The following is a 12,875-nucleotide window of genomic DNA, read 5'->3' as shown; positions in this document are numbered from 1 at the left end:
ATTACTTTTATTAGTATTAGAATCCAATCCCAATGGAGGATTTTCTATCGAAAGAGAAGACTAGGTCTAAGTAAGGTATACTAAGCCTATTTTACGTTGTTGACAATGTTTACAATGAAACTTAGCATTAGCAAAGATATTAGTTTTTTCAAACTTTATCTTTTGCACAAAATTGGGGTTGGGTTAGGTTGGAGTTTTTAACCAGACTCGTGTTATGATACAAAATTCACTAGAATTGGATATACCAAAGAAGGGTAGTATAATTAACTCGTTGATTTCGGACAGGAAAAGAGGAAAATTCCATATGAATTTGACTACGAAGAGTAATGAGGAAAAGTTGGTTTTTTTATCCACAACTAGAAAAAGATCAATTGGGTCCATTGAAATGAAATGTGTTTTTGCTTTCCCAATGAATGGGCTTATAGGAATGATTGTCTTTTGATGAAGCAATCAGTCAGTTAAAACAATAACGAGGAAAATCAAATAAAAAAAGAGACAATTTTTTGTATTCGAATATTTATTCGTTTTTTTTTTTTGAATTGTTTGAATTGTATAGGGCTCTAGGGCTATACGGACTCGAACCGTAGACCTTCTCGGTAAAACAGATCAAACTTATTATTATCAAAATGATATGAACTGTTTCAAAGACCCAACATGCATTTTTTGTGCATTGGGCTCTTTCATTAACTGATAGAAATATCAGCTAGTCCGCCATTTTTATTTTTGACAGAAAAATAAGAAGATGGCTCCATGTGCTCTGAGTCATTATGTTGATTCAGATTCAGGAACACTACCAAAGTTTTTCAAGGGGGGTTATCTTGACGTAGGTTTGCCTCTGGCCTAGATTCACTTAAGTGAAATGAAGTCTCTATCGCTCTACTTAAAAATCAAATATGAAAACTTCATACACCTTAAAGTTCATAGGACGAAAAGAGGTTTTTTTGAGGCCCTGATACTCAGCCTAGCATTGAATAGACTAGGTATTCTCCTTATCAATATATCAAATCAACGGTGGGGTCTGTTTGGCACCTAACTGGGCACCTAAATCGGACCGAACCCTTGTCAGGCTATTGTTCTCTTCTTCCCTCAAAGTTATTGAGTAAGACATCGATTTATCAATAAGATCAATTTTTTTGATTGCATGATGCACTCCCCTGAAAAACATCGGCGCGCGTGTAAACGAGGTGCTCTACCAACTGAGCTACAGCCCTTAGTGCTTGTAATACATATTTTATTATGTAGATAATTTCTTGTCAAGATGACTATTCCATGATCCAAGATCATATTGATCGGTATTGCTTCTAAGTAATATGATATTTATAATCCATCGACGGGAGGAGTCCCTTTTGGTTTTCTTTGTGAAGATAAATGACCTACTTAACTCAGCGGTTAGAGTATTGCTTTCATACGGCGGGAGTCATTGGTTCAAATTCAATAGTAGGTAGAACTTATTAGATACCGCGGTCAATGGTATCTAATAAGTTTTTATACCCATTTGATTTTAGTAATATTTTTTTGTATCTTTTCTATTCTATTTCTTTTTCGTTGCATAAAATGTGATCATAAAAATATGATTTCACTTGATTGTATTTAATCGACAGAATCAAGTCAAACAAAATAACCAAATATAGGGTGTATAAATTGATGATTATTCGGACACATCGACTGGTTATGAAATGGCGTTGATAGCCTCTACTCGTGTCCTAGCCCATCGTAGAGCTAGATTTGCCTCAATTGTTTGTCTCTTTCCTTCAGCTTTTCTCAAAGCATCTTCCGCTATTTCAAGAGTTTGCTGAGCTTCTTGTGGATCGATGTCACTACTTTTCTCTGCATCATTTACTAAAACAGTGATTTCATTATTACCTATTCTAGCAAAACCGCCCATCAGAGCCATCGTTAGCCATTGGTCGTTAAGGCGTATTCTCAAAATACCTATATCTACTGCTGTGGCAATAGGAGCGTGATTTGGTAATACGCCAATTTGTCCATATTAGTAGATAAAATGATTTCTTTCACTTCTGAATCCCAAACAATTCGATTAGGGGTCAGTACACAAAGATTTAAGGTCATTTCTTCAAATTGCTCTCCGTTTCTAAGTTGATAGCCTTCGCCGTAGCTTCATCGATGTTACCTACCAAATAAAAGGCCTGTTCGGGAAGACCATCTAATTCTCCGGAAAGGATTAATTGAAAGCCTCTAATTGTTTCTGCTAAACCAACATATTTTCCCGGAGAACCCGTAAAGACTTCTGCTACGAAAAACGGTTGTGATAAGAAACGCTCAATTTTTCGCGCTCTTGGTTAAACGATCTTCTTCGGATAATTCGTCTAATCCAAGAATAGCTATAATATCTTGAAGTTCTTTGTAACGTAAAGTTTGCTTAACCTGTTGTGCAGTTTCATAATGTTCTTCACCGACGATCCGGGGTTGTAGCATAGTTGACGTTGAATCTAAAGGATCTACTGCTGGATAGATACCTTTGGCGGCTAATCCTCTTGATAGTACGGTAGTGGCATCTAAATGTGCAAATGTCGTAGCAGGAGCAGGGTCGGTCAAATCATCTGCAGGTACATAAACAGCTTGAATAGAAGTTATGGACCCTTCTTTGGTAGAAGTAATTCTTTCTTGTAAAGAAACCATTTCGGTACTAAGGGTAGGTTGATAACCCACGGCGGAAGGCATTCTACCCAACAAGGCGGATACTTCAGATCCTGCTTGGACAAAACGGAAGATATTGTCAACAAATAAAAGAACGTCTTGTTCATTAACATCTCGGAAATATTCCGCCATAGTTAGGGCAGTCAAACCAACTCTCATACGAGCTCCCGGTGGTTCATTCATTTGACCGTAAACTAGAGCTACTTTTGATTCTGCAATATTTTGTTCATTAATTACTCCAGATTCTTTCATTTCCATGTAAAGATCATTTCCTTCACGAGTCCGTTCACCGACTCTGCCAAAAACAGATACGCCTCCGTGAGCTTTGGATTATGAATCTATATTCCTTAACAAGCTGCTTTGTTATTATATATTCAAGTTTGTTAACTTTGACTGCAGGCGCGCCCTTTATTTAAAGACCGTAGGAAATTCGGGCAGATGGCGGACCCCGTGTTACAAGGTCAGTACCCGGTAAGAGGGTTGTATCAGGCACTTGCAGTGGCTGCAATGTGTGTACAAGAGCAGCTGAACATGAGGCCCGTGATTGCAGATGTGGTTACAGCACTCACATATCTTGCTTCTCAAAAATAGGACCCACGGGCCTACCAGCCTCACAGTACTCGTTCGGGCTCGTCTACTCCTAGAACACAAAGAAATAGTGATGCCAGCACCAGGTGAAGGTGAGGTGAAAGATAATATTTTTCTAACAAGAAATATGACCCTTTTGTGTTTATATAACACTTGGGTTTGGTTATTCTTTTCTGCGTCACCATTCTTTTTCCATTTTCCACTTGAATTTTTCGGGGTTTTTTATTTTATTTTTTATTTAAGGATTGGAGATTCTTGTAATTAGCAAGCTCTATATAAAAGGGTAACAGTCTATTTGGATTTTGAATCATGCGAACGGTGAATATATAGTTGCCACCGATGCAATTTGGATAATTTTTGGTAACCGAGAAGATTCTTTTGCGAGAAAACTCATGAACCCCACCAATACATTGTTAATCATTGGAATAAGTTGCCTTCAAGGAGCAACTTGGATTGGCATAAAGACCGGTGCTAATTGACTCGCTATAGACCTTTTTTATTTCTTTTTCTTGTTTATGTACTTTACTATTTGTAATGTAAAGAGGTCACTAATATATTTAGTGTGACCGATCGGTTAATGATCAACAATGGCAGAAAATTAAACACTAGATTATCATTGCCCATAATTTACTACCAAATATCATAAGTGACCATAAATCATGAGATGACATCAAACTTTTATGTACATCAAATTTAAAAAGAAAAAAATTGCTTAAATATCAAAACTAGCAAAGATTCAAATACCATAACCATACTTCCCAATTTTCTTTTTTACAATTCTTTTCGACGAACTAGGGTTTTATTGATAACATAAAAACAAATGGCTAATGAGCTATATGTAAAGTTATTAATACTGTATCAAAGAAAAATACTACAGACAAAAATAAGAACATTTCTCCTCAAGCACAAGTATAGACGCATCGATTTCATCTTTACTTACCGTCGTCAGCCAAAGAAACTTGTTCCATTTGATCACCATTCACATCTTCATGCAAAGCTTTTGCATTTTGTTCATCGCCACTTATCTTCGCACTCGCCTGCTCTATTACTGGTTTTTCCACAACTTTCGGGCTTTGTTCCTCGCTTGTAACCTTCACTTTATTTGCCTGTAATTATCATTAATTATTTCAAAAATTGAATATATTTGACTATTTGTTAAAGGGTTTCAACCTAGAAAAAACGTGTCAAAAGAAGTACAAAACCAACCTTGTTTTTGTCACGCCACCCGAGCCCAAACGGTCTAGATAATAGACTAATCTTTCTTGTAGGTGTTTCTTGTGAAAGTTCTTGACTTGTTCTGATTGATGAAGAATCTTGATTTGTAGATCTGCATGATAAAGAAAATGAAAATAAGTGTTTTGAGGGTTGGCCCGATTCAAGGCCCGCCCATTTTGCAACCCAGATGATACCTTGGAGAAGGTTGTGCTTTAGTTTGACCAGATTGGTATTGCAAAGTTGCTTCCAACATTGACTCTCCCATAATCACTCTCTTCTCCATTTCAGCAAGTGAAGCACTCGCAGCTTCATATTTTTCCTGAACAATGCAAAATTTTAAATCAAATATTGAGTTTTTTTATTGGTCGATAAACAAATAAAAGTAAATTAACCTGAAGCACTCCAGTGGCATATCTTTGGGCTGCAGCATCTTGCTCAGCGTACCTGCGAGCATCTTCTGTTACCTTTTGCTCTTGCTCTACCCGCATCAAAACCTTAACAAATAATAACAATTATGTATTTATCAATGTAATAAAAATATTGAACTTTTATGTTGCATGAATGCTTAAATTAAAACCTGAAGCATGGCATTCTCTTGTTCCTGCTTGTCAGCAAGGGCCTGTCGTAGTTCAGCAACATCTCTCTCTAATTGCTCGACCTAATAAAACAAAATATATAAAATCATAGTTATTGATTCAATATATAAATTTAATATTCAGGATTCTTGTTGAAAGTTTTTGTAGCATACTTTTGCACTTAATTCTCGACGATTGTCCTGCTTTACCATCTCCATTAAGGCAGTTTCCAACTCTTCTGCTCTGGAGAGAAAAGATAACAAGCATTAGACCAAGTTTTAAAAAAATCTTTGTCTTATAACCAGATACCCAAAATACCCCTTCATAAGAAAAGACTGAGAAAACTAGTTGACCTGACTATCGCGGATCTTTTTTCCTCTAGTTCTTTGCACAGCTCCTTCTTTAGCAATGCCATCTAGATTATTAATTAATTCATATTAGTTTACTCTATAATATGAAAATATTGGTCGTGGATTGGTAATAATATATACCTGTTCTTGAATATCTGGAACAGAATTAGCCTCACTCATACATGACTCATCTGTACTAGAAGAATTAGAATTCATTCGTGATAATGCACCATTTGTGAGTTTAGAATCCTTCCACATATTTAGCCCCTTTGACCTTTCCTCAAGAGCAGCTTGTACAGCAGGCCGATGTTTGTTTCTCAATTCTTGTAGTCTTTCCTCATATACATTTGGATAACCCATGCAAGCAGTCAACACAAGTTGACTGCTGTCAAAAGTTGATCCAGTTAGTGACTGCAGCAGTGTAACCGCATCTCCAGCGTCTTTTGTTGTCACTAATGCGGGTCCTACACAAAACTGAAAAACCTTAACTTGCAATTTCTTAAAAGTGGTCATACACATGCATTTAAAAAAAAACTGTACCGTATAACTCCATTAAAGCGAGTGCTGTTCGAAATAGCATGACACGGTTCCCTTGAAATAAAAGTACATCCCAGACTCTAAGAACTGAACGGAGAGAAAATAATTAAGAAAATAAGAAGAATTATAAGCTGCAAATATTTAACTATTTTTTATAAGTGCGACTAACGATATGAAGAATCTAACCACTTTCCCAAGGAAGCATGTTCATAAATATTGAAAGGAACCATGGACCAGAGACCCATGATATCTGGACTCCTAGGTAATCTAGATGATTAACTGCAATAGTTTGCCAGGTGGCATCAGAAACTAGGTAAATATGTCAAGTTGAAATTAAAAATAAAGATGCTGTATGAAAACAAACCCAATTTAGGAAATCTCTCACGAACCAACTCCTCAAAAACAAGTTGATCAACCTAAGAATAAACATAGTGTAATATATAATATATAATATATAATAGAATCAGCCTTTTAATCATATTCTTAAAAAGTTAATAAAAAGGACAATATGATTTACCTGAGACTCTATCAAATCTTCTGAAAAATAGCCTTCAAAATAATCATCAAGAATACCTGATAACGCCCTGAGATTAAAATGTAAATGCGAGCATTTCAGAATCATATTAACCTTTAATCTTTAATCATATTAAGCAAAAAAATCAAACCCACCAAAATGCATTTTCTTCTGGCATCAGAAGCAATAATAAGGCTGCAAAGAAATTCATAGCCTGCATGCAACCCGAGACACATACTAAACCGCTATTAGAATATTTGCAAAATACAACAATAGTAATCAGATGAGTGTATGCTGACCTGGCAGTAGCCAACAGAGGGATTATGGCGAGCATATGCAGTTAGCAAACGCCTCAAAGCATTTCTACCACCCTCATCCAGAGCAGGATGACCTGGGAAAGTCCGAGGCAAATCCTGTAAAAAACTCAATTTATATAATTAGGAGATACAAATAAAACTAACTAGGTTTGTAAAAAATGTGAAAAAAGTTTTAAATAATGACCTTCTCAATCTGCAATTTCCATTTTTCAGGTACGTCTACAGAGTCGATTGTTGTACTATTATTATTATTATTATTAGCTTCATCGACTTCTGATTTTTTATGGTCCACACCGTTATCAGTCTTACTATCACGAAGTAGAAGATTCTGGTAATAATTTTTAACGTGTCGAGCCTTCACACCCACAAAAGCTTGCCAGAGCTGCAGTGGTGAATTATAAGTAAAATCTAACATTATATATATATATATAATATAAAATATAAAATAATAAATGATTACCCTACCTCTCCCCTAACAGTCATTGGCAGTCCCCCTTGAACAAGAAACTCCAACTCCTGTTTCCATGGAATTGAAGATTCCTGTGAGACGTCTGGAGTTGGATCACCGACACCAAAAGTTGACGGAATCTGTGAAATCGGGTCGGATTCAGATCTCTCCAAATCATAAAACTCATCATCAGAATCCTCTTCAGTATCTTTCTCGGTTTTTGTGGCACTAATGTTTTTCTTAACGCGGGCATTCATCATATCTTCAATGGCCCAAAGTGACGGTCTAATCTGAGCCCATATTTGAGCCCGATGAGTTCTAGAAGAAACTTCATCATCTTGTTCGTCAGATTCTTGTAAACCATTTTCTTGTTCTAGAATCTTATCAGAACCACCATTTACAGGTAGCTCAGCACCCTCTGACTGTCGTTCTAGAAAGTTCTTCCACCTATCCGATCGTTCCTCCTCTTCCTCCTATAACCATATTATAAAGCTTTTGAATATGCGGGGGAGGGATCCGGTACAAACAGCTTTTTACGCGAGAAGCGTAAGAAGCATTAGAGTAATCATGCTAACACTAGAGTAGTTATTATTACGCTATAGTTTCGAACTAGAGTAATAATAATTACTCTAGTTCATTTTGTTGTAGCGTAATAATAATTACCGTAGTGTTAAGCATGATTACTCTAATGCTTCTTACACTTCTCGCGTAAAAATTTGTTTGCACCGGATCCCACCCCTACATATTCAAAACTAGAGTACAGAATGAGCTAGAGTAAATATTAATTTATTATCATTACTCTAGTTCAAAGTTATAGCGTAGTGTAGGGCTGATCACGAGTTGAGCCCGAGCTGAGCCAGGGTGGTTTCGAGCTCAGGCTCGAAATTAAACGAGGCAACTTAGCTAGACTCTAGCTCGATTTTGAAGTTAAACGAGCTTAAGATCGAGCCAACGAGCCGAGCCAGGGTTGATTTTGGCTCGGTTACAAAAATGATCCAAATCATCAGTATGTTTCAAATCAACTTTTTATAGCTAGTTTTATTCGAGCTTTTATCGAGGGAGCCACGAGCTTTTTGAACAGCCCTAGCGTAGTGTAATAATAATTACCCTAGTATTAAGCATAATTACGTTAAGAGCTATACATAATAATAATAATAATAATAATAATAATAATAATAATAATAATAATAATAATAAAAAACCTTGTAGATGTTAGCATATTCGTGGTATCTTTGTACATGCTGAGGCCTGACTGCAAAGCCATAGGCGTCTCTGTTCAACAACAGCATTAGGTCAAATTAGGTCAGATTGAGAAACAACAGATCAGATTCCAATAACACAAACAATATCAGCACTAATCGCAAGGTTAAATAAGATTAAGACCTAACTCAATGAAACACTAATTAATGTGACATTACATAGATGATTACAGGTAAATGGGGAAATAAAATATCTAGATCAAACATTATCGCAGAAAAATAGAAGATATTAATAATTTAGTACCTCTTGTGTTCAAAGGCGATAAGTGTGGGATTGAGGACTTGTGGTTTGGCCATCATTGAATTGAATTGAATTGAATTGAAGTGGATCAACAGCAACTGCTGAAGATGAGATGAGTAGTATATTACGTGTAAAAGCCGAGATTAGCGTTTCACGTTATGCACTACTAGTAGAGTAGAGTAGAGGTGCGTGAATAAAAATAATAATCACTTTTTATGTTTATATTTTATAGAAATATGATATTTCATGCCAACTCAGTTAAAAAACGTCCACGTCAGCATCAACACTAACACCGCTAGTGTTCAATTAGTGAGGGAGTGACAAAAACAAATATGATGAAAGTTGAGAGTGGTAGATAACAAATCAAAAATTGGATGAAATTTGGAAGTATTAAAAACCAATATCCCTTTATAGAATATGATATTTCATAAGTTCTAGATGTGATGAAAACAACAATAAAGAAACTATTGTTGTGATTCGTCAGAAGATCTTTTAAGTGTTATTACACACTTATGGATGTACATACATGGACGGATCCACATGTTAAAGGGGTGGTTCCCAGTGTGTAATAACAATTCATCAAAAGATGTTAAGTATTATTACACACTTCGTATTATATGTCTTTTCAGGTTGGGCTACTTTTCAACCCCAATTGTATGACCATGTCCCCTAAATGGTTAAATGTTTTGTGTTGTACTATATATAGTAGGTAAATGTAAGAGTAAGAAGATATCGGATATATCATACTCTTATATGTTTATTACTGTCTCCTTTTGCTGTCTCCAAGCTTCAACAGTTATAAATCTTGTCATATAGTGCTAAAATTATCACTATAATATTTTAACAATTTACAATTAATAGAAAATAATTTGTTTTTCATGGTTTAAGATACATCAACTAGGCGAGTAATGTACTTTCGGGTGAGAGGTTAGAATGGATGCGTATTATTATTAACTTTAAGAAATATTAGTTCGGGTCAAAACATACAGCTTTAAAAAGTATCAAATGTTTGGTCAAAACGGACGCTGACCAAACTGAAGTGGGGTTGCGGTGAGTAGTTTTAGAAAAAACAAAATAGCAAAATAGGTTCACCCACGATGATGGTGCCAAAGATGGAGGCGGTGGTGGAGTGGCAACAATGACAATGGAGGTGTCGGAGACGAGTATATGTGTAAAGCTCAAATTAATTTGTTAAATGAGATTTGATGCACGGTTTTAAGCTCAAACTCATTTAAGCTTGACCCGATTCAAGCTTTTAACAAGCTACATGTCACCGGCGTAGAGTTGCAACTGGCAGATGTTTAAGACACAATTAAACTGTTAATAAAAAGGTACACTACGTGAATTTGTTTTTTTATATTTTTTTGGACATTTGAAATTAGGATGCTAGGCTTCATCATTCCTTTTTATTGGTACATAAAAGTCAAAACTACGTTATAGACATGAGATATTAAGTGGTTAAACGAGTCTTATTCATGTTTGATATTTATGTTAAGTGCATCATCTCTAACCTGTTTTAACATGATAAAACATGTTTTTGCCAGCCTTTGCATCGTCACGTTTACACCTAATTAAAATATTTCTAGCATAAGTTTTAGTAGATGCATCAAATTTTGGATAAGACTTGAGAGAGCAAAAGGAGATTTGGAAATCTGTGCACGGGCTCGGCATGATTGCCGGAGTCAGCTACCGGTTCCCACCACCGACAAATCACTAAGTTGGCTTCTCCGATGGAATTGCCTAGTTGGATGACTTGATTCATTGTTTTGAGGACATTGTAATTTATTTATCAAAAGAATATTTGTGGGTCACAAGTTATTTTAAATTCTATTGTTTTGTCATCTTACACAAATTTAATTTGTTATGTTTGTTTATAGGTGTTCGGATAAACGTTTGTAAAACTAAGGTGCTGTTTGTTTTTCTGAAAAAGGTCTGTCTGCACAACGCATACCATGAGTAGACATTGTCATCTGTTTGTTTTCTCGAAAACGTTTCATTAAAAAACGTCTGCACAAGCTCTTTTTTGTGATTGGTCCATTCACTTCTGAGATCTTCTAAGCAGACCCTACCAACACCACTGTCCACCACAACCACCACCGCCTTCTACCACCACCGCCCACCGCTACCACTATCACCTCCAACACTACCCACACCCGTAGTTTGTACACCACCACCAGTTTATTTTTGCAATCTACAGACGTTTAAAAACAAACAGTCTTCTTTTTACAAACTGCAGAGGTTTGGTTCACCTCTTCTTCTACATATATCTGTAGATTTAGTCCGCAGACTGCAGATATTTTACCTCTGCAAAAACAAGCAGCACCTAGTTGTCACAAACATGAAATCTTCAAGAATTTTATTAACAAAACCTCTCAAACAAGAAACTCATAATATCACGATGTGAAAGAATACGAACAACTAATTCAAATTATTTAGAGAGAACAAAACTATTATCATCAACTTGACAATAGCTTACACAACATACAAAAAACTGACATCAAGATCTCAAATATGAACTTTGATGATTGGGAAAGACAAAGTTCTAAGCTAATGATGAAAAACTATTATTTTTAAGACGTGTCTTCTCCGCTTTTAAAAAGGGCGCGAACTCGCAACAACTTGTAACCGGCTATGGGTTTGGCCCACACAAATCCAATCCATCAATAGTCAACCCTCATTAAAGTTCAACAAGTAAAAGTAGTCCAACATGAGAAATGTAATACCAAAAATTAGAGAACATTTATACAAATTATACAACCATAACCATACGCTTTATATTGAATCGAAAACAAGCATATATTTCAACACCATCAATAATATTCAATTTAAATTACATATAATAATGTTAATATTCTTATATGTGTCATGTGTGTCGGGACACAGAAATGAACCTTAACAAAGAAAGTTAACAAATAACATAAATGACTAAGACCTTCCGCATCAGGGTCATTCATAGCTTATGTGGAGGAGATTTGTGAGAATGATGGAAAAGGCAAGTGTTGTAGAGGCTGAGGTAGAGGTCATCCATCCTTGAAGATCCTTTATCAAGGATTGTGAAGGATGATGGTTTGTGGGTCCTCCATATTGGTGATGTGAAAACTATGAGGTTGTTGTGAAAAGAATGAATATGTTATTGTTGTAGGTAAAAATGTTTGTGGAAAAAATAAAATAAATGAAAAGTTGATGTGGCACGCTGACTAGGCTGTTTGTGAAGAAAATTACTCTGAAATGATGCGAACAGTCTAAAACGTGTATTTTGTTCGTTTATTTGATAAAATGAATACCATTTTTTATCCACGTGCGTTCAAATAAGTGTATGACCAATAAATATAAATGATTTTTTTTTATTTTTAACAGTTTCTGAACGTTTAATTTATTTACTGCTATAGTCAAGTTTTCAATCATGAAAAAGAAAATAATGTCACTTTTAATGAGACCTTTATCTTTTCTTTTTTAGCTAACTTATGGGCTTGAAGAGGTAGGTCCCAGCAGAGCCCAGTTGGACCCGCAAGACTCACCTTAAACAGGGACGTCTGCGCAGAGACCAACTGGATCCGCAGGACCAACCATGCTCAGAGACGTGACGTCCTTACGCGCAGTACGCAAGCTGGTCCCGCAGGAAATGCCTCCCAATGGTGAAGTACTCCGCCTGTCCCCGCAGCCTCGGATATAAGCCATTAGGGAAGGCCACCCGCGCAGCATGGCTACACGCACAAGGCACTTAGCTCTCAATCATTCAGTGTCACCTGAAGGAATGAGCCAAGCCGGGAGCAATCCCGCACAGAGGCGGGAGGGGGAATACTCCCGCCCAAATAAGCCAGTCCGTATACTGAAGGATCTTTTACTGTACCTGACGAGGTATGGGCAAAAGATCTGATCAGAGATGCGACAGCTCACTGACAGCAGCATGGCAGACAGCACGCCACAGCACTGTGACCAATAGCCGCCGCCTACCCACCAACTCCTGCCATACCACGTGCCTAGCCTGTAGTTGGCAGAAGAGGAAGAGTGCACGACACGCCTGCTCTGTGTCAGCCGCTACCTATCCACCACTCACAGGCAGGGCACGTGCATAGGTTACAGTTGGTAGCGTGTTGGGCCGGCTAAACCCCTTGGAAACCTACCTTCGGCTATAAATACCACAAATGGTATGATCATATCTTATTATATTAT

General features: G+C 36.6%; 2 protein-coding genes across 2 annotated transcripts in view; one reads left to right on the top strand and one right to left on the bottom strand.

The window, feature by feature from the left end:
* The window catches only part of LOC143554167 (putative serine/threonine-protein kinase PBL7), a 20,358-nt gene extending 17,077 nt beyond the window's left edge, over positions 1 to 3,281 (top strand). Inside the window, exon 5 of the mRNA XM_077044004.1 lies at positions 3,058 to 3,281. Within this exon, the coding sequence (XP_076900119.1) occupies positions 3,058 to 3,249 (192 nt within the window). The 3' untranslated portion in view covers positions 3,250 to 3,281. The remainder of the gene's footprint in view (positions 1 to 3,057) is intronic.
* Positions 3,282 to 4,045: 764 nt separating this feature from the next.
* LOC143554164 (uncharacterized) lies at positions 4,046 to 8,761 on the bottom strand. Its single transcript, XM_077044003.1, has 18 exons — positions 8,706 to 8,761; positions 8,405 to 8,474; positions 7,220 to 7,675; positions 6,939 to 7,136; positions 6,737 to 6,850; positions 6,593 to 6,651; positions 6,441 to 6,507; positions 6,288 to 6,339; positions 6,110 to 6,202; positions 5,927 to 6,010; positions 5,528 to 5,850; positions 5,390 to 5,451; positions 5,210 to 5,279; positions 5,039 to 5,119; positions 4,854 to 4,955; positions 4,656 to 4,780; positions 4,453 to 4,573; positions 4,046 to 4,352 (listed from the first exon to the last, which is right to left on the bottom strand). The coding sequence occupies exons 1-18, from the start codon at positions 8,759 to 8,761 to the stop codon at positions 4,179 to 4,181; spliced, it is 2,307 nt and encodes a 768-aa protein (XP_076900118.1). The 3' UTR covers positions 4,046 to 4,178.
* Positions 8,762 to 12,875: the final 4,114 nt, after the last annotated feature.

Source organism: Bidens hawaiensis, unplaced genomic scaffold (assembly GCF_021521415.1).
Source record: "Bidens hawaiensis isolate Kalapana, Puna unplaced genomic scaffold, B.hawaiensis_p1.1 tig00017563_1, whole genome shotgun sequence".
Classification (NCBI taxonomy): domain Eukaryota; kingdom Viridiplantae; phylum Streptophyta; class Magnoliopsida; order Asterales; family Asteraceae; genus Bidens; species Bidens hawaiensis.
The sequence above is the reverse complement of the archived record's forward strand: the minus strand, read 5'-3'. Positions and strand labels throughout refer to the sequence as shown.